This window comes from Equus caballus, chromosome 21 (genome assembly GCF_041296265.1).
Source record: "Equus caballus isolate H_3958 breed thoroughbred chromosome 21, TB-T2T, whole genome shotgun sequence".
Classification (NCBI taxonomy): Eukaryota; Metazoa; Chordata; class Mammalia; order Perissodactyla; family Equidae; genus Equus; species Equus caballus.
Window position 1 is genome coordinate 46,508,086 of NC_091704.1, and position 26,438 is coordinate 46,534,523.

General features: G+C 44.7%; 1 protein-coding gene across 4 annotated transcripts in view; it reads right to left on the minus strand.

Annotated features, from left to right (window-relative positions):
• Positions 1-25,926, minus strand: part of NPR3 (natriuretic peptide receptor 3) — a 70,789-nt gene extending 44,863 nt beyond the window's left edge. Inside the window, exons 1-3 of one of the 4 annotated variants that reach the window (XM_070246351.1) lie at positions 25,044-25,926; positions 13,382-13,504; positions 3,001-3,167 (exon numbers count right to left, since the gene is read on the minus strand). In XM_070246351.1, the coding sequence (XP_070102452.1) occupies positions 3,001-3,167; positions 13,382-13,504; positions 25,044-25,065 (312 nt within the window). In that variant the 5' untranslated portion in view covers positions 25,066-25,926. Of the gene's footprint in view, positions 1-3,000; positions 3,168-13,381; positions 13,505-23,314 lie in introns of all 4 variants that reach the window. The other 3 variants (XM_005604322.4, XM_070246352.1, XM_001500398.6) reach the window with 3 other exon arrangements.
• Positions 25,927-26,438: the final 512 nt, after the last annotated feature.

A 26,438-nucleotide genomic window follows, 5' to 3' on the forward strand; every position in this document is an offset into this window, starting at 1 on the left:
TGTACTTAGGAGAAGAATTGAAAATAAAATCATCACTATTCACAGGTGATGTGATTGCCTAGAACATGTGTGGTAAATTAGAGAACTAATAAGAGAGTCCATCAAAGTCGCTGGATCTGAGATTGACAGCAGGGGCTGAAGAGTCCATGATGAGTGTCACAAACTGAAGTTCTAAGTAAGCAGATGAGACAATCCGTTAGAATAAATAGGAAAAGCAGAATGACCTAGAAAAGAGCTGAGTCCTAGAATGAAGGCCACCAAGGCTTGCTGGTCTTGTCAAGCATCTCCTGCTGCATTAGACTAAGGTCCAGCATCTGTGAAGCCCAGCCACACCAGGCTCCTGCTTCTCTGGCTCGCATAACTTGCTCTTCCACAAGACTCCCCACAACCACGTATCTAAACTAACCTAATAAACATCTGCAACTGGCACGCAAAAGGATCTAACTAAAATGCACATAAATATGAAAGATGGACACATCTTCAGAACTGGAATAAGTTATTCTAACGAGCTTGATTTCTACTTAAAATTATAAAAATAAAATTTTTATTTATAAAATCAGTTTTAATGATCCCACCATCAGAGAGAAGCAGTATTATAATCTATGACTACAAATATTCTCTAAAGCACTAGCCTTTGGTTTGGAATGTATTATGGATCTTTGTAGGAGGTATACCTTCCCAATGAGATTTTGCTTAGGCTACCATTAAAATAAGATTTAATATTCTGGACACAAAATAACTGATGGCCAAGAAGACTTACCCAGTAGTGTGTTGGAATGCCAACCGTTGCCCAACGAGCACAGCCTATACTGAAATACTTGAAGTTCAACCACCTCAGGAAGGAGGCCAGACAAAATGATATCATTTTTGAGTTTTTAAACCAGAAAATTAATAAATTAATATGAATCTAGTAAATGGTTCATTGTCACTGTCAACTCAATGTCTCACCTGCTTACTTATAAACACAGATTACAATGGTTATAGTGACATATGTAAAAGACTTAGATGTTTTCAGTATTGACCCAGGCCCCCTTCGGGAGCACTAGTGAAGGAAGCTCCACGCTCTATGTGTTCTTTAATATTCCTGAGGCAAAACGTTTGGATGATGACAATACTATCACAGGTTTCCCTAAACTTGGGCTCTATTGCAGAAACCCTACTTCTTGCATAATTCCGAACATGCTGTCCAATATAGTAGCCACAAGTTACATACGGCTACTAAGCACTTGAACTGAATTAAGATATCATGTAAGGGTGAAATACACCCTGGATTTCAAAGACTTTGTACAATAAAAAGAATATACAATCTCACTTGTAATTTTTACATTAATTAAATGTAATTTTTTTTTTGAGGTAACACCTGAGCTAACATCTGCCAATCCCCCTCTTTTTGCTGAGGAAGACTGGCCCTGAGCTAACATCTGTGCCCATCTTCCTCTACTTTATATGTGAGATGCCCACCACAGCATGGCTTGCCAAGCGGTGCCATGTCTGCACCTGGGATCCAAATGGGCGAACCCCGGGCCACCATAGCAGAACATGCGCACTTAACTGCTGCACCACAGGGCCGGCCCTTTTGATATTTGAGTTAAATAAAATGTATTATTAAAATTAATTTCACCTGGTTAACTTTTTTTAATGCGGCTACTAGAAAATTTTAAATTACATATGTGGCTTACATTACATATCTACTGGACAGAGTTGATTTAGAAAATGAAAAGCTATTTTGAATGATGTGTGTGTATAATACATATAACATTTAACATGTTAATACATATGCTTATAAGACACTTTGCATGTTATTGGATAGCAAATTCCTATGAAGGCAGTTATAATCTTATAACAATAATGCAAAAGAGGCACTATTTATTGAGTTCCAATTTTTGACTGGATAGTACAAAATGCTTCAGACAGATTATCTGTAATCTTCTCAGCAGGGAGGAGTAATATGGATCAGGGAGACTGAGTAATTTGCCCCAGATCGCACAGCTAGGAAGTGCTAGATCCAGGCTCTGAATGCAGTCTGTCTGAGACCAATGCCTGTACCCTGCAGTACTTCAGACAAAGAATTGTGAGAGGCCCTGTTTGGAAATGACCATCTCTTACGAAGCTGGTCATCATCCACCTTGGGCAGGCGGATAAAGCCACATACCTGTCATGAAGAAGGTGCTCCTTTTCTGCTTTGGACTACGGAGAAAAGAGTTTTGAAAGCCAATACACCTACCCAACCAGCCTGAGGGGCCCACTGTTCATCCTGCTCTGAGAAATGATTTGCAGGAGTGACACAGAGGCTTGAGGGGTCACACAGCAAGGTGTGCCAGAGGCAGCAAAACAATGGCACCAAGTGAGGAGTGGTCAGCTGTCTTCGTGCCGCCTCTTACATGAGTTCTTCTGCTTGATCCTTAGCCTGGCCTAAGTCTCTGATTCTAGTCCACTCTTTGAAGACGCGTCAGTAACAAGAGAACTAATGGAGTGGGAAACTCTGGAACACCTGAGGAGGAAAGAGCTTGCAGCAGAAGGCAAGGACACTGCCACAGGAGAGGAGCAGATTTGCCAAAGAGCTAAGACAGATTCTCAAAAGAAAGATCCTTCTCAAACCCAAAATATCTTCTGCCACCAAGCTTTGGAAAAATTAGGCATGCAAAACTTTGGCACTCCTTCATCCCTCTTTCTTCCCCAAGATGCTCCTAGCCAAGAGGTGATGGAAGTCTGCAGACAGCTGCTCAGCATGAGAACACAAGTACCCACAAAAAGCAATTTTCCTTCCTGCAGCACTTGGAAAGGCGTAAGCAAAGGGCGGCGGGGGGAGGCTGGGGACCCAAGGGAAGGAAGGCGGAGGGAGGAAAACTGGCCAGGAAAACAGACAGAAAGCTCGGCGACACGCAGACCTGAACCTAGGAATTTCTGAATGGTTCAGAATGGGACACTTTGTCACCGCTGATCTAATTAGAAGACTGTTTTCAGGATGCTGAGGGTCTAGGCTCGTAATCAAGCACTTACATAATCCTCTTCATTGAGCCCTTGCTTCTCAACAGAACTTTTCACCTCCATGGAAAACTTCTCGAACTCAGGTTTCACTGTCCTCAGTAGAGTGATTGTTTGGAGGGATGAGTATGCTTGCTTAGCTTCAAAGTCGTGTTTGTCTCCTCTCTTCCAAGAGCCATCTCCTATGAGAGAAACAAAAATATTTATAATTCCAAAGTAGTCACCATAAAGGGGCCATTCTCCCTTTACAACTGTGATGTGTCTCTACATGTTACTTTTGGCAGATGGGGCAAGAGGTATTGTCATAGTTTTGCACTTGGATGTGATGTGGCAATGTCAAGACCCTCAAAGGGCAAGAAGGCCCCTTGGACACATGTTCCTTTGAAATGTGAGAGAGAAAGAAAAGCACTGTGTTAATTGCCTTATAATAACCATGTCACCGTATTTTCACCCCAATTGCAGCACTGCAGGAGCAAGAAGTAAGTTTTTATTCCTTTCCATTCACACTTATTTTGTAATACCTACGATCAACTGCGGAGGTCAACCAAGTTGTTACTGTGGTACAATAAACCTGCTGTTATGCGGATGTGGAATGGCAGGAATGCCTATGTATGACAACAGACAGGCACAAGTATGACAAAGCTGGCGCTGTTAAAAGAAAAAAGTTTGAGATGGATATTTCTTGAAATATTTCTGGAATCTCTTCAGAGTGAAAGTAGCTTAGGTAAACATGAGGATTTGTATCTTTCTAGTCCTGGAACATCATAAAAAATTATTGGACACTGTTCATCAGTGCGTCAATAGTAATAAAATGAAAATTGCTAACATTCATTGGGCACAGACAGAATAATTAAAGCCCTATTTATTGAGCACTTTACATGTTCAGACTCATTTAATCCTCACAAGACCCCACGTTGCAGGTCCAATTATCCTCTCCATTTTACAGATGAGGAAATCAAGGCATTTAGCAGCTGGCTACCTGGCTGCCCCACAGCTCTCCCTTTCACAAAAGCAAAGGCAAATTACGTGGATAAGAATCATTACTCTTCTCTTTATTATTTCATTTTGAGAAAACAGGTGGCCTGTAGGGCCCCAAAAGGAAATGTAGACCTCTAACTTTTGACAATAAGCTGTTGTTTCTGGGAATTATCATTGTGATTCCTGGAGATCTCTGCAAACACACAGAGGAACTCATCCTGCTGGAGTCCAACACCAAAGTCATTTGTTTCCTCCGAGCCCCCAGTCCACAGAAGACAGCCCAAGGCCAGAAGCTGAGCAGTGAGGATGTCTCTGGAGTGTCAGCCAGGGTCCCATGGCACTCGCTCTATTCTTACAGAAAAAGTTCAATAAAGAATTGGTGGCTTTGGAATTTCGATCACAACTTAAAACACACACCATCGACTAACAATGTACTGCATGCGAGGTTCTGTGACAGCCACAGAGGGCACCATAAATGTCTCGAACAGTCTCCACCACCTTCACGAGAGGGATGTAGAGATGGACATGTAAACAACTGAAGTTATTACAGGTAACAGCTCGCTACAGGGGTGGCTGGATGGTACAAAGAACAATGCCGAGTATAGAGGAAGAAACTACGAGCTCCAAGGAAGGAAGGTTTCATGTGAGCAGGCGGCGTCAGCCTGGTCCTAAATGTGTGAATAGGATTTTAATAGGAGGAGAGGAGGTGGAAAGGCATGCTTGGCAGAGCCTACAGCACAGGCAAAGGTGCAAATGTGTATGACATCCAGTAGGCAGCTGGGAACCTCGGTCTGGAGCATGAGAAAAGGCAGAGACAAAGAATTTGTTTGTGGAGACATCCATATAATCATAATCCTTATAATAGCAACCATTTATTAATTGCTTACTATGTGCCAGGGAGCTGTTAAAAGATAAGCAAGACAGAGCTGAGGACAGAATTCATTAAGGGCTAGATCTGTTCTCAATGAGCACGAGATTAAATTTCAGGCCAACAAACAAAACTTGACAAAGTCCTCCTCCTCCCCTAGGAAACCTCCCAAACGCCCACACCGAGGAGGCCACAGCATGCGCAGCACTGGCCGTCGGCCAGGTAAACCCAGCTGGGTGCTCAAAACACAGACAACATGGCCTTTCTGAAGGGGCCAAATCCATTTGCCAGGAAGACCCCAAATTCTAAGATTTCCAGAACATCTTCATCCCATGGAGAAACTCATTTCTTATAGGCCTGCAATCAATATTTATTGATTCATTTTTAATTGGGTTGAGGTATCAAGACTCAAGACAGAAGCGATGTTTCTTAAGAAGAGGTCAGAGTTTCTCAGCTCTGGGAAAGAGTTCTCTCTGGGGGCATAAGAAAGGAAATAATCAGCCCTATAGGGTTTTATGCTGTGTAATTAGAAAATACACATAGAACTGGAAACAGCAACTACCTCAGTTACTAAAATAAGAAAAATACTTTTATTTTGAAGGAAGTGAAATCCAGTACAATAACTCTATCTACCACAATCTGAAAGATAATAACTTTGGGGTTTTATTTTCTAGAAAAAAGAATAGAGGGGCCTGGCTCAGTGGCATAGTGGTTAAGTTTGTGTGCCCCACTTTAGTGGCCTGGGCTTCACAAATTTGAATCCCAGGCATGGACCTAGGCACTGCTCATCAAACCATGCTGTGGTGGCATCCCACATACAAAATAGAAGACTGTCACAGAAGGTAGCTCACCAACAATCTTCCTCAAGCAAAAGGAGGAAGATTGGCAACAGATGTTAGCTCAGGGCCAATCTTCCTCACCAAAAAAAGAAAAGGAAAAAAGAATGGAAACAATAGCACTTAATAAATTTAAGCCAAACTAACTAGGTATCTAGTCATAACCTTAAGCAATACCATGACTTCCTGCTTTTGTGGGTGTTTCTTATTTTAACGGGTCAATAACATCTCCCATACAGAGCTGTTGAATGCTAGGAAAGCAGAGGTCGGCTTGGCATGGCGCCACATCAGTGAGGACAAATTTAATTCAGTAGACAACTGGGTGCCTCTGGAGATTTATGAGCGGAACAGAAGAATGACATGATCAGAATCATGCCTTGGGAAATAGCAATGGATTAGAGTGGGGAGACACGGAGCGTTCACAGCCACAGTAATCCAGGCAAGAGGTTACGAGAGGTTACATGTGGGAAGACATACCCAAAAAATTAAACATGGTTGTCTGGGTGGTTAGAATCAGGGCAAGTTTTCTTTTCTTTTCTTTTCTTGTTTTGTGTTTCTCTGAACCTAGTGAATTTTCAGTCATAAATATTTACTGCTTTTATAATCATAAAAGGAGGGAGAGCCCTTCAGAATGGAAGCAGAGGACTGTGCAAGAGGAATCTCAAGACTCTACTAGAGTTAGGGAGTGAGAGACAACAGAGAGGGAGGCGCGTCACCGATGACGCCAAAGAGGAAAGGAAAACCGCCTGTCGCTAGAGGAAAGAGCAGAGCCAGATGGAGAAGGAGGGGTAGGTGGATGTGGAAATAATAACGATTTCAGTTAGGGCCACGGTCAATCCAAGGTGACTGACTACACCAGGCTGGGGTTGGAAAGAGTGGTCTGAAGCCAGAAAGGAGTGAGGACTGGAGAGAGTGCTGGATGTCATTTCCTTACGGCTTCTAGTTAGAACCCAGGGATGGACGGCACTGGAAAGAGAGGGCAGACAGAGAAGGGAGAAGGGTTGAGCATAGGCACTTTGGGGCTGCTGTTCTTGGTGGGCAGGACAAGTAAGAGAGACAGAGAGGCGCTAACAGAACAAGGAATGCCATGCCACCAAAGCTAAGAGCACAGGGTTTCCAGAAACAAATGGATGGAATCAATGATGAATGCTCAAGAACTGTGCTGTCTAATATAGTAGCCACTAGCTACGAGTGACTATTTAAACTTAAATTAATGAAAATTAAATAAAACTAAACACTCAGTTTCTCAGTCACACTTGTCACATTTCATGTACTCAATAGCCACATGAGGCTAGTGGCTACCATACTGGGCAACACAAAATAGAACACAGACAGCATCACAGAAAGTTCCACTGAACAGCACTGCTTTAGAGGCATGGAGGCATGGTCTGAGCTGAAGCTAAGGGCTTTGGTATGAGGGGGCCATTGGTGACCTTGAGGAGAGCACTTTCAGAGGAGTGGTGGGTACTCATGTCATATTCTGACAACGCTCCTGAACACGGAATTAAGAAGAGAAGAAGAAGTCTGCTAGTGAAAAGTAGAGCAGAGAAGGTGATTTGTTGCAGCTGTTTCAGGACTATGGGAAAATGAATTTGCTTTGCTTTGCTTTGTTTTGTTTTGTTTTAAACATCAGGGAGTCCCAAGCTTGCATCTAGAGTGAGAAACGTACAGAACATCTGTGAGAGAAGAACAACCTGCTCAGCACCAAGCCCTGTGCTCAGAAAGCCTGGTGGCCAGGGAGCCGGCGCTGGCAAGGGTGCCTATGCTGGGATGACTATGTCATCCTGAAGCTCTCAGTACTTACCAAGGACCCAGCACATAGTAGGCTTTCAGTAACTGTGGGCTGAATAACTAGTTGAGACATCAGAGAATACATCCAAGAAATGAATGCCTGGAGTTCACCTGGTCTGGACACATGGCACTACAGCTCTTGAACTCTGATGGCCATTTAAGTGAGAGAACAGTACCAGCCTCCTTGCCTCATGCCACCCTCTCCAAATGCCCAGGTGTTACATGCTTGCCATGAGCGAGGCTGATCCAGTTCCTCCCATCAGTAATAAGAGCACCGCTTACTGGGGGATGCCATTGTGCATGGCTTTGCCTGTAGATTTCATTCTTTAATCCTCATAGAAACTCTAAGTATGATTCTCATCTTACAGATGAGGAAACTGAGGCTCAAGGAGATTAACATCCCCAAAGTCACTTAGCTAATAAGCAACAGAAGCAGGATTCACACACAAGGCAGACTCCAAATGCTGGTGCCGTGCCTGCTCTATGTTCAGACTTTGGGGTTCCAAGGTTTAAAACTGCAAATGCAGGGGCTGGCCCCATGGCCGAGTGGTTAAGTTCGTGCACTCCGCTGCAGGTGGCCCAGTGTTTCATCGGTTTGAATCCTGGGCATGGACATGGCACTGCTCATCAGACCACGCTGAGGTGGCGTTCCACATGCCACAACTAAGAATATACAACTATGTACCGGGGGGCTTTGGGGAGAAAAAGGAAAAAAATTTTAAAAATCTTAAAAAAAAAAAAAACTGCAAATGCAGTGCGATGACAAAAATGTTTTAAAAAAAGTAGCAGAGGAAGAAAGATCAGAAGAGGAAGTGTCTAAATGTGGTTTAATAACCGTTACAGTTGAAGGACTGTGTGAGAATTCTTTTCTCTTTTCTCATTGTCCCAAACTTACTTCAATGTGCAAATATCACTTTTATAGCAAAACCTAATAAATCCAATCCCTCACCAGTTCTTCTGCTATTTTTCCATTTTTAGCAAGTGAAATAATTTACGTGCATCACTTCACTCTACTACACTCCCATCCTCCCCACAGTTAGTGCCCTCTGAGTTCTCGGGAAGGCAGGAACGCCCTACAACTAATCTTGACAGTCCCGGAAACGATCACCCAGATAATTTTCCACCTAACTTACATCCTAAGGGAATGCCAATGAACGACAATGCCAGTAGGTACTATTAAAAACTCTATAGGACCATATAGATCACCTTCTCTCTACATTTTCTTTAAATCTATCCATTCAGTCTTATTTTCCATCACTTGAATTCCCCCATAATATATTCTGAACTCCTGTGACAATATAATTTGGGCAAATCTGAGAATTTTGGGGAGTGCTCACCAAGACCAAACAATCTAGTAATAAGTAAATATGGATACACTAGCAATATGTTTTTTGAAAATCCAAAGTCAAGTAAGTACTAATTAAAATAGAGACTTTTTCTGGAACTGGTGTAGGGTTTGGTGTGAGGAAGCACAGGGAGAGGAGGATGTTGACGAACTTTTCATGAACACATATCTGATTCTTAGGGCACAAGATCTCAGAGACGGACGCCAGAACCTTGGTCTAGGTCACTCTGCCTGCCGTAAGATTCTGCTGATTGCTTCTACTCTGAGGAGGAAGGATGCTTCAGGGTCTGTGGCAAAGGTGGGCAGTTGCCTCCCTACATCCATTGTCCCTTCTTCCTTAATAACAGATTCCTACTTTGATTTGGGGGAGCAGTGAATCCAGCTAAAAGCACACATTTCCTAGCCTCCCTTGCAACTGGGGGTAGCCAATGATGTGGAAGCAGAAGTTGACGAGCGGGGCCCTAGAGAACCCTTCAAACAGAATTGAATCAACTAAGAGGATCTCTTTTTGCTTCTCCTCTTCTCCCCTTTGTCTGGTCTCAAATTAAGACATGATCCCTGGAGCCCCAGTCACTGTCTTGTGATCTTGAGGATGGATACCATTCACTAAGGTTGAGGGAGCAGAAAAACAGAAGGAGCTTGGATCCCTGATGACATTGTGGAACCACATCCCTGCTCTGGCGGATGCTCTGCCCACCTCTGGACTTCTTACAGGTGAGAGAATAAACCCCTACATTTGTTTAAATCACTACAGTTAACAGTGTTGGTTATTTGCATGCAGATATAATTCCTAATGCATCCAGGTCATTAGGATGTATTAGATAAAAGTTGATTAATTTGGTAATAGAATGTATGGCCCTAGATCTATCCATAAAACTACACCACAGAAAAATGTACAAACTTAACTTTTCATTTTTAAATTATTATGTGTAATCATCAAAGTAAACTAAGGCTAGTAATAAATATAGCTAAGATTTATTAAACACTCATTATGTTCCAAGAAGTTTGCTATGTATCTCACATACGTCACCTCACTTACTACTCATGCCATGAGGTAAGTACTATTATTATCAGTAGAAGAAACTAAAGCTTGAGGGGGAGAGCAGGGTTACATCAATTTGCCAAGAGCAAGTATGTGGCACAGCCTCTCAAGCAGACTGACACCAGAGCCCAGAGCTTGAGCAACTGTGCCGTAAAAGGGAAAAGAAAGGATCTAATCAGAAACACCAAGGATACCTTGTAGACTGTGTAAGAGCACACTGTATAACCTATACAATTAAATTTTCAAGAAAAACTGAACTCATGGAAAACTAAGTTTGAAAAAGTTGTCCAAACATAACTACCAATAAGTCATACAGATACAGATATACGATTTCTTATGCACTGATGTCACGCAGTGAGGACACAACATCACTTTTGTAAAATTCTTGCAAAAAATGTATAAACTCAGTCTTATCATGCAAAAACACCAGATAAATCCAAATTGAGAGACATTCTACAAAATAACACACTTATCGAAAGTGTCGGGTCATGAAAGACAGGAGAGATTGAGAAACCAGAACAGATTGGAGGAGATTAAGGAGACACAACAGCTAACTGGAATGTGGGATCCTGGACTGGATCCTGGAACACAAAAAGCATTAAAGTGGTAAATTTCAAATAAGGCCTGTAGTCTAGTTAGTAGCATTGTACCAACGTTAATTTTCTTATTTTGATAACTGTACTATGGTTATTTAAATTGTTAACGTTAGAGGAATCTGGGTAAAAAGTATACATGAACTCTATTATTTTTGCAACTTTTCTGTAAGCCTAAAATTATTTGAAAATAATTTTTTTTAAGTTTTCCAAAAATTACTGCCTAAACGAAGTTAGATCCAGATACAGAGTTGAATTGTTTCCATCTTTCAAGGAATATTCTCATGGTATATAAGAATATCGGTATGATATAAACTGTTCTAGAGCATAAACACAATGGAAAGTGTCCCAATCAATTGCATAAAGTTAATATAAACCTGATATTAAAATCTGGCAATACCACCTCAAGACAAGAAAACTATTGTCCAGTCTCATGAATACAGATTCAAAAATATTAAATAAAATGTTAAAAACTTAAAATCAGCAACATATCTAAAAAAATCATCATGACAAAGTATGTTTAATTCCAAGGATACTCTAATGGCTCATATTAGGAAATTTATTAAAAGTATAGGTCAAATGTATTTGATAACATTCGTCACTCATTCCTGATTTTGAAAACCACACCTATTAAGCCAGAAATAAAAGGATGCTTTAACATCGGCTTCAAGAGAAGAAGTCAGAAGTTGAAGTATCACCAGTGCTATATATTATTCTGGGGGCTCTTGCCATTGCAATAAGGAAAGAAAAGGATACAAAACATTCAACCATCAAAATGGAGAAAAAACTGTTATTATTATTTGAAAGTGATATAAAAACCATTGGAACAGAGGACTTAATATGTGAAATTCTTGCAAACTAGATAAAGGAAAACACAGCTTTTCTATATAACAACTGAAGAAGAAACTTCAAACCTTTGCTTATGGACATAAAAAGAAATTCAAACAAATAAAATGATTTAGAAGTTAGATGTGCAGGGTTGACAAGGATATAGGAAAACAGACAAGCTCATACATTGTTGCAAAAGTATAATTTGGTAAACCTCTTTAAGGGGTAACTTAGCAATATCCACCAAAACTTAAATGCACATAACCTTTGACCCAGAAATTCTACTCCTGGAAATTTATCTTACAGATAATATATATATAAATATATATATAAGTGAGTGTGTGTGTGTGTGTGCCACACATGCATATGCAAGGCCACCCAATATAGCATTGTTCCTAATAGCAAAAAGCTGGGAACACCACAAATATGGGAAAATAAGAGGCTGATTAAGATGACAAATTGTCATTATAAAATACTATGTAGCCATACTATAAATAGAATGATCATTTTAATGAAAAATATTCTTTGTAAAATATATTTTTTTATCCAATAGGATATACACACTTCTAAATATCAATGTACTTTTATCTGGGTGGCAGAATTATGGTAATTTATTTTCTTCTTTGCTTTCCTGTTTCCCAAATTTTCTACAATACTCATGTATTGTAATTAGCAGGGACTAGTAATACAAGCTTTATCTGTAGATGAAAGGAATTCCAGTAGCTAATACTTGTGTTGCAATTGCCCATTTATAATGTGCATTCACATGCATTGCCTCCAAATTCTATATTTGCAATTGCAATCTTGCAAAACTCAGAATAAAAGTTTCTCATTTGTCACCAGTCTATACCATTATACCAATGAACTCAATACTGTAGCCAATAATGTAATTACATTCTGATATTGGGTCAAGAAGAGAAAACACTAGTCTTCTGTGTAAAGAAGGAAAAACATGATCACGACAGGAAGGAGCGAAAAAATGGGTATGTATCCTGCAAGCCTCAGATTTCCAATTTTATCCAGACAGGAGGCAGAGGCTACATTTGTTTCACTAACTTTTCTTTACCCCCCTGAGAAGTATATTTTATCATCTGTTTGTGCACAATGATATACTGCTTTAGTAAACTAAGATATCAGAGCAGGAAACCAAAGTATATGTTTTAAGGTTTAGATCTTGTCTAACTGTATCTGAACAGCAAGAACTGGGAAGGGGCGCTCAGCACAAGCATGCCATCTGTAACATGCGCACTTACAGCTCCTCTATAACAGCCAGGGTGCGGTCTCCGAGAAAACGTTCCATAGCCCTACAGGGTCTACTTCAGAGAGAGCCCTAACCACATCTGGGGGAAAACGCTTTGTACCTGTGATCTTGATGGCCTCCTTAAACACCCTGCATCCAAAGAAACTTGGGAACTTCCCCAGGTCCATTTCAATCATATATGTTGGTGGCTTTCAGACTTCTACGTATACAGAAGAGGACTAAGGAGCAGTAATCTGGAAGGAAGTGGGGCTCAGAGCAGTGGCTTTCAAAGTTGTTTACTTCACTTTACAGTAATGGTTATTTTATTTATTCCACAGTGTGGCCCATGACAAACATATGTGTAACATGCATAAATATATACACACGAACATGCAATTATATTACCGAAATAAAAGTTTTATAAAGCAATACTTATGCTACATGTGACACACTTCAACATGTTCTATTCTATTACATTGATATTTCTAATCTATTCCGTTCTGTTAAAAATTCTGCCCAAATCTCACTAAAATTATTCCAACAGCCCATCATGATGACAACCTCCAGTTGGAAACAGACCAGGCAGGGTCCTTAAGGCCTGGATTTATGATCCCTTGGAGCGCTCAGCTCACTCCCAGACAAATCACTCGGCACCGGTGATCAGTACTGGTATCTTTTTGCTCTAGTTGAGTTCTCGGAGAAGAAAAGCTTGAGAACTTACGAGAAGTCGTGGGAGTGTTCAGAATTACAAATTTCTAAAATCCTATTTATGGAAATCAAGTCCATCGAGGTAACTCAAATTATTGGCGCTTTCTCTTTCTCACAACCCCTTTTTGATGCCCTAGCAGGGGGAGGGGAACCGGAAGCGGAGTTACCGTAGGAAGAACTGTTGAAGAGTTCGATGTTGAAGAAGGCGTAGTCTCCGCTGGTCATCCCGTGCCTGTGCGCTGCCAGCATGATGCCCCGGATGGTGTCGCTGCTCGCACACATGATCACCACTGGGAGGGAGGAACAAACAACACGCGTGAGACGCCCCTTCACAGAGGACAGCGAGGGCGCTGAAACCAGTGGGGGCCGCCTGACAAGAACAGGGTACTTACCTAAGTCCTTAAGTAGCTCAGAATTACATAGGGAAAGAACAGTAACTTTACAGTGGAGAACTCCAGCGGTGGCCGCCATAACAAAGCGATGCAAGCCAACATCACCACCCGTGGGAACAGACTCATGAGCCTCCTAAGGTAATACACCCAGGGCCAAAGACGTCAAAATGGGCAACCTGAATCTAATCAGAAGGAAGCAGCCCCAAAGCCAGCTTGGGGAACAGAGTGTGGAATAGTGGGCCTATGCTCTCTAAAAGGGTCAATTTCGTGAAAAACGAAGTCAGGCTGAGGAAACGTTCTAGACTGAGAGAGACTTAGAGGAACAGAAAACTGAATGTAATGTGTGATCCCGCACTGGACCCTGGACCTTAAAAAATAATAATAATAAAAGTGTTGCCTTATAAAGGGCATTATTGAGACAACTGGAGAAATCTGAATAAGGTCTGTTAATTAGATAATAGTATTGCATTTGTGTTAGAGTTCTTGCTTTTCAAAATTATACTGTGGTTATATAAGCGAATGCCCTTGTTCTAAGGAAACACACACTTGCGTATTTCAGGGTAAAGAAGCAGGATGGTTGTACTTACTCTCAAATAGTTCATAAAAAGATAATATCAGTGTGTGTATGTATTGAGGGGGAGAGAGGATTTGGAGTGATAAAGCACATGTGGCAGAATGTTAATTTGTAAAAATCTGGGTGAAGGCTATACAGAGGTTCTTTATACCTTCTTACATCTTTTCCAAAAGTGTAAAGTTATTTCAAAATAAAGTTTTTTGAAAAAAGTACTTCAACTAAATCACCAGATTTGCCCAATTTAAGGCAGTGAAGAGTGTCACTGCTTTTTATACTTAATAGCATGGTAAATACATTTTCCTGAAAAAGCAAACCAGATGGTTTTAGGGAGAGCATTCATTTAGCAAATCAGAGGATGCAATGAGTGGAATAGGTTTTCTGCTGTCTGACTTTTGAACCCTTTTTCTCAAGCTGCCTCAACATCTATAGGAAATCGTTAACAAGATTCCAGCCCCCTCCTCATGTTCTCTCAGTTTATAGCCACACTGTCAGATTTGAGAGGCTTTAAGCAGCTCCCGAGTATGGTTGCCCGCCACAAAGGGGTACAACAGGCTGGAGTGAAGTGGGGACCTGGCCATTATCCAGTTAATTGGATCGCTGTTGATGGCTCCCAGGCCCCAGGACGGGGACCACTGTGTTCTGCTGCATACACGGAGGAGAGGAGACCCAGAGAGGCCTGGGCGCCATAACCACGTTCTCGTCATGCATGCCAGCCCTCCGACATGCGGGTGCTGAAAGATGTAAAACAAACTTCAGGCTGTGCCAAAGCTGCCTTGGCAAGCCACGTGGAGGGGCAGCCGCTCGTGGATATTTAGTTTACTGCTCATGTTAATTCAAAGCGTTAGATCATGACTCTGACATTTCTTACTACCAGAGGACTTGGTGTACAAGGTGAAAGCTCTGGACAAGTTTTTAAAACAATCCAAACTCGTACAGATCTATAACTGTGGGATTAGGTGTTGTTTGTGACTGGAGATACGGTTTTATATTTGGGATAAATAGTCAAATTCCAAGATGCCTCAGTGAGGAAGCTTTCGAAGAAACTTCTCCTTACTTGTTATGACTTAGATCCTTGTTTTAATTTGGATAAGGGGCTGAGACTGGTCAAGTTCGAAGAGCGTGGATTCCGAGAGTGGGCAGCTCCAGGACGCTCCAGGAAGCACTGGTGGACTGGCCCCTGCAGCCATCATCATTTTTTGATCAATTGATCATTGTCTGGAGTCTGGCTCTAACCCCCCAGACACAGAACTTGCTTCTGTCGGCATGTAAAGAGGAGAGTCACTGCCTGGGGGCAGAGTGCCAATAACCTAACTCAGATATTTTTAGATAATCTGAAATACAGATTACTTAATTTCAGTGAGGACCAGAATGTTTGTATCAGTGAGGACACAACATGTTTGTGTCAACATGTACCTGGGCATGCTAACTGAGGAGCCAAATTAGGATGTTAGTGAGGATGAAATCAGAATCAGGGACATCAGTAGGAGGATTCAGGTATCCAAAGACATCAGGCCTTGATAACCCTAAGCATCCAGCTGAGAGCTACACCTGGCCCAGGACCAAACAGGCTGTGTCCTCAGGCTGGAGCAAGGCTTCCCTAAGTCCTGGATGGGCTCTGCCCAACACTGACCTTGCTCTCACTTCTTTTTCTGTTTTTACAGGCCTGGCCCATCTTCTTCCCTCTATCCTCATCACCACCAAGACCAACCCCTTCTGCTGGACACATTCCTTCTTTGAATGTCAGTACCTGCTTGGACTGAGTCAAAGTGACCCAGAGCAGCATTGTGTCTATCTGAGCAGACTTTGATTTCTTTAGATCTCATCCATTTTGTGTTGACCATGCAGTTCAACTCTCAAAAGGAAACCCTGACTTCCAAGTTCATAGGCAGGGTATTGTTTTTCTTCCATAAAACAAACCCATAATGCACATTATCGTCCAGTTTAAGTTGCAGCAAGCATTTAAGGACACTCACAAAACAGTAAGAATGCAGAATCCTTCTAGATTTGTAGGATGCTACCTAATCTGTTATAGCTGTTTTATTCATGCCAAATTCAACAGCAAGTATTTTTAGCAATCTATCAGAAGGTCTAAAATACTTTTCACTGAAATAGCTTTCTCTTCCTACTCATGTTTCATCAGTTGATATAACAACAAATTAAATTATGTACTTATGACAAATAAGCACAACTGGCATAAACAGATTTGGGGACAACTCTTGGAAAGTATATGGACAAGTGTGAGAAGTGTGGACATACTCAAGAGAAGTACGCGAGTTACCAGTGTTCATCAACAGTCAACACAGTTTATGGAGAAAGACAGAGCATCACTAATCCTGCAAGCTGCTTAAGTGGAGGCCAGTTAAGACAACTTCTTATGATCTCACTTATATGTGGAATCTAGCAAACAAAGGAACAAACAGAACTAAACAGAAACAGACTCTTAATACAGGAAACAAACTAGTGGATGCCAGAGGGGGAAAGGGTTGCAGGGAGCGGGTGAAATAGGTGCAGGGGATTAAGGGGTAAAAAATTTCCAGTTATAAAATAAATAGGTCATGGGGATGTGGTGTACAGCATAGGGAGTATAGCCAATAATATTGCAATAACTTTGTATGTTGACAGATGGTAACTAGACTTAGTGTGGTGATCATTTCATAATGTAGATAAATAGCGACTCACTCTGATGTACACCTGAAATGGAATATTATTCAGCCTTAAAAAGGAGTGAAATTCTGACACATGCGACAGCATGGATGAACCTGGAAGACATTATGCTAAGTGAATAAGCCAGTCACAAAAAGACAAATACTGCACGATTCCACTTATATGAGGTACCTAGCGCAGTCAAGTTCATAGAGGCAGAAGGAGAATGGGGGTTGCCAGGGGCTGGGGGTGCAGGCAATGTGGAGTTAGTGTTTAATGTGCACACAATTTCAGTTTTGCAAGATAAAAATAAGTCTGGAGATGGACAGTGGTGATGGGTTCACAACAGTGTAAATGTGCTTAATGCCATTGAACTGTACACTTAAACATGATTAAGATGGCAAATTTTATATTATGTGTATTTTGCCACAATTAAAAAAAGAAAAAGTGGAGGGAAAAGCAATTTCTGCTGTATTTAGGTATATTTAAATATATAAATACTAACTTTTTTTAGTCAAATTGTTAAATTTTGGACAGGGGGAATGATGGTGTGATTTGAAGTTTCTGGATAGACTTTTCATCATTCTGCTCTATTTTTTCCTCCTGGTCAAAGAACTTGTGACGTTCCATGTCATCCTCCACTATCTGATTCTCACAGTGCCTCTGTAAGTGGCTTCTCCCCATTGCAACACGTTCCTGAAATCACTGAGAACAGCAGAGAGAAGTGCAAAGGGGTAGCTGTAGAAGTCACTTCAGAGAGCCAAAAACACTCTAAGTAGCAAAGGTGAGTTAGGGGAATGTCTTTCTCCCAGTCTCAGGTTTCCATCTGGAGCAACGTCCAACAGGGTGACACTCCTCATCTCTCAACGTGTCTTCATCTATCCCTCTCCCCCACCTCCCTGGAGGAAAAGGAGTGCGTTGTCAGATTGGTGAAACTAGAAGAAACCACAGGGCATACTGGACTCAGCCTCTCTTCCCTCCTCTTTGGGGTTTGTCTGCTTGCAGAGAGCGCACGTTATGGGTGACTTCTGTCATGTGGCAAGGGGCCTGTCCTGGAATGGGGGTCTGCAGCGCTATTTGTGATTTACTGGATGACCGTGACTAATTCTAAGGGGAAATAATAGCAAGGAGGCCCTTTTGGTGACAGATCTAGATCCATATTCTCCAATAGGTTTTATCAGTGATAAAAACAGTATTTTCATATTGTCCATCTGACTCCTGCATCCATCTTATATTTAAGTCTAAACTTAGAAGGGAAAAGAGATCTTACTTTGTGGAAGCAAAGCAAGATATGCCATACACTTCAAACTGAAAATATGATAGCAGAAATTAAAAACTAAAACTCAGAGGCCAGCCCCAGTGAGCTGGTGATTAAGTTCAGTTCAGTGTGCTCTATTTCAGCGGCCCGGGTTCAGTTCCCAGGCACGAACCTACACTACTCGTTTGTCAGTGGCCATGCTGTGGTGGTGGCTCACAGAGAAAAAGAGGAAGATTGGCAGCAGATGTTAGCTCAGGGCAAATCTTCCTTAGCAAAAAAAAAAAAAGAAGAAGAACCTCAATATAGTAACTTTGGGGGTAGTCAAAGAAATATCTAAGTGAGAGAAATTTTTTCAAAAAAGAGAGGTGGTAAACAGGAAAAAAAGGATAAGAACAGTAGTGTCTCAATCCAGGAAGACTAACATCCAAACAAAACAAATTCTAGAGAGAGAGAACAGAGAAAATGAAGGGGATAAAAGACATAATTTAAGAAATTTTCCCAGAACTAAAAGACGTGAGTTTCTGAACTGAAGAGGCTTACCCTACAATATCGTAACATGCATAAAGCAAAATAACTGGCATGAAAGTACATGATAATGAAAGGTTAAAACATTGGGAGCAAAGAGAAGGTTCTGAAAAATTCTAGAAAAAGAAATAGATAAACAATAGGTCAAGAATCTGCATCAATTCAAGCTTCCTAATAGCAACACTGGAATTTAGAAGACAATCCTTCAAATTCTGAGGGAAGATGATTTCCAACCTACAATTGTATAATTATGTATAAGGGTAGGAGGAAGAAATTTTCAGTCGTGAAAGGTCTCAAACTTTAACTCTCATCCATCCTTTCTCAGAAAGCTCCTGGAGGATGTGCTCCACCAAAACAAGAGTATAAACCAAGAAAGAAGAACACACAGGGATCTAGTCCGAGAGAGAGAGAGGCGATGGGAGTTGCAGGAGGGTGTTGAAGAAAGAACCCAGAGTGACAACTGTGCAGCATGCTTAGAAAATAACCAAACTGGAACAACACAGGAGGCTTAAAACAGAGAATTGGTAGATGATTTAGTTATAAGCCCATAGGAAACTAAGCAAACAAAAACAGAATTTGTTTTTAACCTCAAGGAAAACAAGTAGGACAATAAAGAAAATGTCATCATAGTAGTCTATACAGCTCAGCTACAAGTAGGATTCAGAAGGTGATAATAATATAGACACTGAACACCGAGCTAACTAAATGTTTTGACACACCATGTTGGAAGGATGACTGGAAGGAAAGCTTGAGTGTGTGGTTAACAGGCAGTAAAAGAGAACTAAGTCATCATCTTCCCTGGGATGACAAGAGATAAGACCCAAAACCGAAAAAATCAAAAGTAACATGTTATGTAGAGGTGTGAAGTCAAATACTCACAGAAACAGCTACAAGAGTTGAAAACAGTTGCCTCTGGGAAGTAAGAAAGGGGGAGTGGGAGATGGGAAACTCTTGCTCCTAAAAAGACTTGTGTCACGTCTTCCCCTGCTGTGTGTTAGTTATTTTACACTTATCGTGGGTTCTTTGCTTAAACGGTCTACTGATCAACCACAGGGTCATTTACTCCAGCCTAATTCTAAAAATAAATGACTCTTGTGCTGATTAAGTATTGTTATCTCTACAGTTGTTGTGCAGGCCCAGATTAATGACATATTACTAACTAAAAGGATAAAACTACAGCCCTTCATACAAAAATGTTTGTGTGTACAATACTTCTAGTTCTGCATCTTATAAGGTGTATAAACAAAACAACTACTGGCTTTTATTGCTTGAAAATAATATTTGTTTTTAAACTTGCCTTTTTAAAAATAAATTGATCATTGAGTGTGGAATACTGAGGGCAGTAGATGAGGGTATGAGGGAATCCATTTTAAATAAAGGTCATTATTTTTAAAAATAATATATACTCAGGTGTGTGTATTCTGGTGATACTATATATTAGCGAAAGACATGAGAGAAACAAAATTTTTTAATTATTGACTTTGATGGAAAATCCCTGAAATGAATGATTAATATCCCTCAGTTTTTCATTCTGCAGTACAGCAGATAGCCAAATGGTATTTTTTAGTCATATTATTATTTGGGAGGGTGGCATCATCAGGTTTTACCCTGTGAGAGAGTCAAACATTTGTGATCTGATTTTAAAGATGAATTTAAGTCCAAAACAGTGCTAAAAATGTAATCTCCAAAAGGGGTAAACTCTCTAGTTCTATGAAGTTTCATATGGAATTTTCTTTTTTTGAGGAAGATTAGCCCTGAGCTAACATCTGCCGCCAATCCTCCTCTTTTTGCTGAGGAAGACTGGCCCTGAGCTAACATCTGTGCCCATCTTCCTCTACTTTATATGTGGGATGCCTACCACAGCATGGCGTGCCAAGCAGTGTCATGTCCCCACCTGGGAGCCGAACCGGTGAACCCGGGCCGCCAAAGCAGAACATGCAAACTTAACCGCTGCACCACCAGGTGGGCCCCTGGAATTTTCAAAGACAAAAATATGGTCGGGTACGTTTTTACACTTAAGTGAGCACAAATCACAACCACTTAATGTCAATTTGATGAGGCCTGATTGTCATCTGCCTCACTAACAGAAGAGGAAATTCAGCCTTAGAGAAGGTGAGTGACTTGCACAGGCCACACAGCAGCTGAATGGAGACCCCAAATCCAGAACATCTACTCAGCCCAGGGGTCTTGCCCCCAGGCCTGCCCTCTCCTTCTGGTAATGGGGATTATCATCATATATGTAAAATATAATAAAACCTCACGTTTACTGAGCACTGAGTATGCATCTGGCATAGTTCCAGTGCATTCTGTGTGTTAACTCATTTAATCCTCCCAGCGTCTCCAAGATGGGAGTACCCCGACTACCCCCACTTTACCCGAGAAGCCGAGGTAAAGAGGTTTAGTAGCAGCCCAGGCTTCCTGCCAGTGAATGCCTGAGCCAGGACAGGCGCTCCGCACATCCAACTCCACTGAACCCCTCTACTGAACCCCGATTTAACCCATTAATCGCTTATAGGGAAGTAATGGTGATTAGTAAAAGATGAAAGATCCCCAGAGAGCTTTGTATCCAGCCACTTTCTCTCCAGAGAGTAGCGAATTTCGGTGGGCCGCGGGCTTAGGCAAGAAACTATTTTATTTTCCACTTCTGAACATCTGCCAAGTCGCTGTTGGAAATATATTTTAGAGTAAGAATGGGAACCTTATCACCTGTAAAACATGCAGGTCAGCTGAGCAAACTGTCACCACTAAATCCAAACTTGGAAGAAAAGAAAAAAAGCAAAGAGACTTGGGAACATGTAATTAAAAAATCATGAGCAGCAGCAGACTGTGGCCCAAGCTTTCTGAAGTCCCCAGGCCCACCAGGGCACTGACGCCCTCACTCCCCACTGGCCTCAGCCACACCATTGTGAGGCTGAGGGGCATGGTGGCCAAGATCTGCCCTCATCTGGGCCGACGATGAATCCCAGGCCACGTGTGCAGGGGTCACTGCCCGCATGGAGCCCTCCACGGCGGCGGCAGCACAGACGCGCTGGCAGACCGCGGATCTCGCCCGTAGGGGGACACACCCCCATCGCCAGCCGCTCCAGCGAAGTCTCCGACTCTTAGCTCCAGGCCCTCAAACGCTGAGAGCTAAAGAATCGGCTTCCGGGGGGAACAGAGCAGCCCAAGGTCTGCAGGGGTCTACAGTAACCTGGGGACTGAGAAAAGGGAGAGAAGTAGATGTGGGTTTCTCAGCTGGGCGTGGCGAGTCCGCAGCCGTTGGATACAAGTGCCCTTTTTCATCATCAGCAAAGCCGGCGCCCCGCCTGCTTGGCTGGCAGGGAATCGGCGCAGACAGCCTGGAGTTCGAACGCTTAAAATTTGGCCATGCATCCCCACTGTCAACACCTCCCGCCTCTGCGCTCTAAAGAGTGCGTTCACTCCGAATCCAAGGTGGCCAAATTGGGAAGAGGGACGGCCGCGGCGCCATCCTCCGTGGCGCCTCTGCCCATTCCCACCTGTTCCAGAGGCCCCCCAGCCTCCGGCTGCGCTGCCTCCCACCGGCAGCGCCCAGGTGGGAGCCCCACTCCTGACTCAGCCCCTCTCCCCTTGGGTCCCCCCTCGTGGTGTCGTGGGGAGCTTTGCCCAAATTGCGCCAGCGACAATCCAGGCGCGTGCGCGCCGAGGGGAAGCCGGGGCGAGATTCCCCGAGCGTTGTGCACGCCAAACCTGACACCCGGAAAGAGGGAACTGCGCTACGCTGGGATCTCAGCCCGCCTTCCGGCAGTGTGCTCCACAGTACAACCGGCCGCACCCGGGGCTTCCGCGCTTACGTATCCGCGACCACCCGCTTCTCCTCCCGCTCCCTGTAGCCAGAGCCACCATCCTCAGCCTTGAACTCTTTGTCCAGTTTGGTGGTTATTCGAACCGTCACAGACCCGCGGAGAAAACTTGGGGGTCCCGTGGAAAGGAGGTTCAGTGCTGCTTCTCCAGCGCGCGCTTTCGCAAAGCCTCGCTCCTGACGCTTTAGAGACCGTGATGCCGAACGCGCTGGGGAAAGTGAGTGTCGCCTGAGTCCAGACACAGAGAGGCATTTTTGGTACAAACCACAGGAGCTCGTTTATAAAGGGCTAGAGGGGCCATGGAAGGAATAAGAAGGGCGATACAATGAGCCTTTTAAAGAACGCTGGGATCTGTGGAAGGAGCAGCCAGGCAACCCCGAGACCCCAGCTAGCCAAGTGGCGGCGCGCTCGCTGTAGCGCGTCTGCATGCACTTCCGTACTAGGAGAGGGCGCACGTCGGGAAACGACCGGGTAACAAGTTCTTTCGGCCTCTGCACGCTTTCACACCCTGGCTGGGGCAGGGCACTGGGAGTGAGCCCCTAATCGTCAGCCCGGCGCCAGTGAAGGGGAAGCGAGGAAAAAATACTCAGGCGGCACCTGTCAGACCTGGGCATGGGCACACGGAAACTACGGGCTCAGATGCCCCTCCCCCAGGTTCCATCACCTCCCCAGGACCCTCTACGTACACCCCGCGACCGCAAGGAGCGGTGGTCAAAGGTCGTCGCAGCCAGGCAGCGCATACCCAGGGGAGACCCCATGCGCGCCCTCCCCAGGTCTTCAGTGCCGCAGGGGGTAGTGCGGTCTGCAGAAGAGCGGACCGCTGTGTAGGGAGAGTCGCAGAGAGCGGTTGGGTTAGGGCCGGGGGACAGGAGCGCGCTTCTGCTCACCTCGCTCACTGGCCTGGATGTAGCGCACGATGTCGTCCAAGTCCAAGTCTTTGGTCTCATCGAAATTGTAGGCGGACGTGTGCAAGCCCTCCTCCTGGAAGACCTCGTGGACCCCCTCGAGGGTGAAGTAGCAGTTCCGCTCCAGCCTGTCGTCGCTGTAGACCAGCGCGGCACGGCTCCACTGGTGGTGACGGAACAAGGCGAGCATCATCTCGCCCATCTTGGAGTACGCGGGCGCCACGCGCGTGAGGTGTGAGTATTCAGTGTCCTTATGCTGGAAGCCGGCGGCCAGTGCCCCGGCCGACAGCATGGGCAGGTCCCAGTGCGCTGCAAGCCGGGCCACCGGTGCCGCCGCATACTCGCACACCGGCCCCAGGATAAGGTCCGGCTTGGCGCCCCGCGCCGCCGCCACGCGGTCCACCAGGCTGAAGAGTGCGCGGTTGCCGCAGTCTGAGTCTTCGTAGGCCACCTGGAAGCGAGTGCCGGGTGGCAGAAGCCGCCGCCCGGTCCCGTTGCCCTCCACGCTGCGCAGCGCGTATTCGATGGCCGGCCGCACCCGGGCCAGGGAGAACAGGTACGAATCGTCTTGGGGCAACAGCACCAGCACCTCGATCTTCTGAGGCGGCAGTGCCTCTCTCTCCCGGCGCCCGCCGCCCGGGCCCGCGCCCCCGCCGCCACCGCCACCCGTGCTGCCAGCCAGCAACGCCCAGCTGAGCAGGACGCACGCGGACAAAGTGAGCACCAGCAGGGACGGCATCGTGCCGCAGGAAAGCGCCTACCCTCGCTGCTGACTCGCCCTCTGCCCCCCACCCACCCTTCCTCTTTCCTCCCCACTCTTCTCTCCCAGGTCCCTGCGCCCCCTTGGGCGCTCTAAGAAAACAGAATACCCCCTCCACTAACTTGCCAAAAGATAGAGAGGAAGAGTCCTTCTTTGCAATCTCACTCGTTTTTAAAAAAAAAAAAGAAGAAAGAAAGAAAGAAAATAAAAGAAAAAGAAGAAAAAGTTCACCGGGTGTAAACCTGTATGCCTGCAATATATTTATATATATACTTATAAATATATATATTCGTCCTCCCTTTATATATACTATTTTGCTCAGAGATGGCTTCCTATTTGGGCGTTGCAAAGATTGCTTTTGAAAGCGTATTTGTAAAAGAAAAAAAAGTTAGACTTGTCCCAGTGCTTGTAATTGACGGTGCATCTCCCTCGCGTTTGATCTCATTGATTCGCGCCGGTTCCTGGATCCATAGCCCGCGTTTAAATAGCGTGGCAGCGGCGGAGCGTGTTACCACACATGGCGCGCCGAGGCCGGCCTTGTATTTCCAGCGGGTGGGGGTGGGGGGGCTGGGCTGGGGGAGCCTGTCATTAACATTCTTACATCAGGGCTCCTCCCCGCACCCCTACCCTTCCCACCCCTCCCCTGTCCCTAACCCCCACTCCTCGCCAGCCCTCCGCATTTTCCTTAAAGCCGCAGTGGCCCACTTCAGCAGGGGCAGGAGCCCGCACCGCACCGCCTCCGGGGTCCCCGCCTCTCCCCCGCCCCGCACGCGGCAGCGCTCTCTCCTGTTCCGGGCTTTAAAAAGGAAATGTTGGAAAGTAAAGAAATGCGCGCAGGCACACATACACCGTGCAAAAAAAAAAGCAAAACACAAAAGGATTAGAGAAAGGGGGTGGTCCTAGAAATTGGTAGCTTCGTTGCAAAATTCCGCAGGTCCTGCTCCCTCTCACCTCTTTCGCACTCCGGCCACATTACCTCCTGACGCGCCAACTCTGGGCAGGCACCCGACCTTTCTGTCCCCTGGCGCAAGGTCAGGGAACAGGGACAAAGGTCCCAGTGCAGACGGCTCGATCGCCGACCTGGAACGTCCAACTAGCCCGGGCGTTAACTGGCGCCCATCCTTCTCCCGCCCTCCTCCTTTTCGCGCCAGGCTTCTCCCCCCCCCCCGGCCAAGCGGGTTCGCGCTGGAGTCGCAGCGTTGCGGGGACTCCAGCGTCCCCGCGCGCAGACATTCCGCGGGCGCATTGCGAGCAGAAAAGCGAAACTTGTTGCTCCCAGAGGCGGGAGAACGATTCCGCTTCTGGAGGTGGCAAAAGGCTTGAAAAGCATCTCCAAGGCGTCCTCTGGGCTTTGTTTGCTAAACCAGGTAACTAAATAAAGCGATCTTCTCCCTAAATCGATACTCCGAGGGTCCCCTGGGTGCACGCGCACGCTCCGGTCCAGCCCCTGCGCTCGGAAATCCAGCCGCTTCTCCTCGGGGGCGCGCTAGACTCTGTGCTCGCGGTTCTGGAAAGCGAGAGGTCCTGCGTCGGAAACCCAGTCCAGCCGCTGGTCACATCCACAACAGCAGTGGAGACAAGAGATGGAACAGAGATGGAAACGGCCGTGAGGAAGTCCGTGGCCAGAGGAGCCTTGCCGGGGTCCTCCGCGCTTCAGGGCAGGTTCGAATGGAACTTGACCCTCTGAACGTGCTAACACCCCGAGGTCATTTGCGATGTGAACTGCTATAGTGGACGGGAGGATTCTGACACTTAAGTCCCGCAAATTAAAATAAATTGAAAATGTTTTTAAGTGGTCTTTCATTTGACTGGGCGTCCCTGTCCACGGATTTCTATTAGTCTTAGACCAGCGCCCTCTTTCGGCAGAAACTTGAAGCCGACTCGTATCCCCAGTGCCGCCTCCCCAGGCGCTGCGTATGTTTTTGTTGTTTAAGCCGAGGCCTGAGAGAGCAAGACCTCTCACCTGTGACGGTGAGAAGGCAAATGGGGGTTTCCAGAGATGTGGCAACTTCAGGCGCCAGCGTCGGTCGCTATGAACGGCACCCTCCTTATAGCTCTTTCTGACACCGTTAATGTTACTGTGGGTAACGTGTCCTCCTCTGGGTCGTTTAGACTTCAGATTACGTAACCCTGAATCTTCAGGTAGGACCTTCTAACTCCTGCGAGAACTGTCGCTTTCTTAATTAGAGCTGCTAATCAGTAGGAAAAGGGGCATCTGCATAAAATTTAATTCCACAGAGAGGGTAATCCGCACACACTGGAAATTGAGATTTAGAGTTTCCCAACAATTAAGTCATCCCTAAACTCCTGGGCAGAATGAAGGAAGGGAGGGAGAAAGAGAGTAAG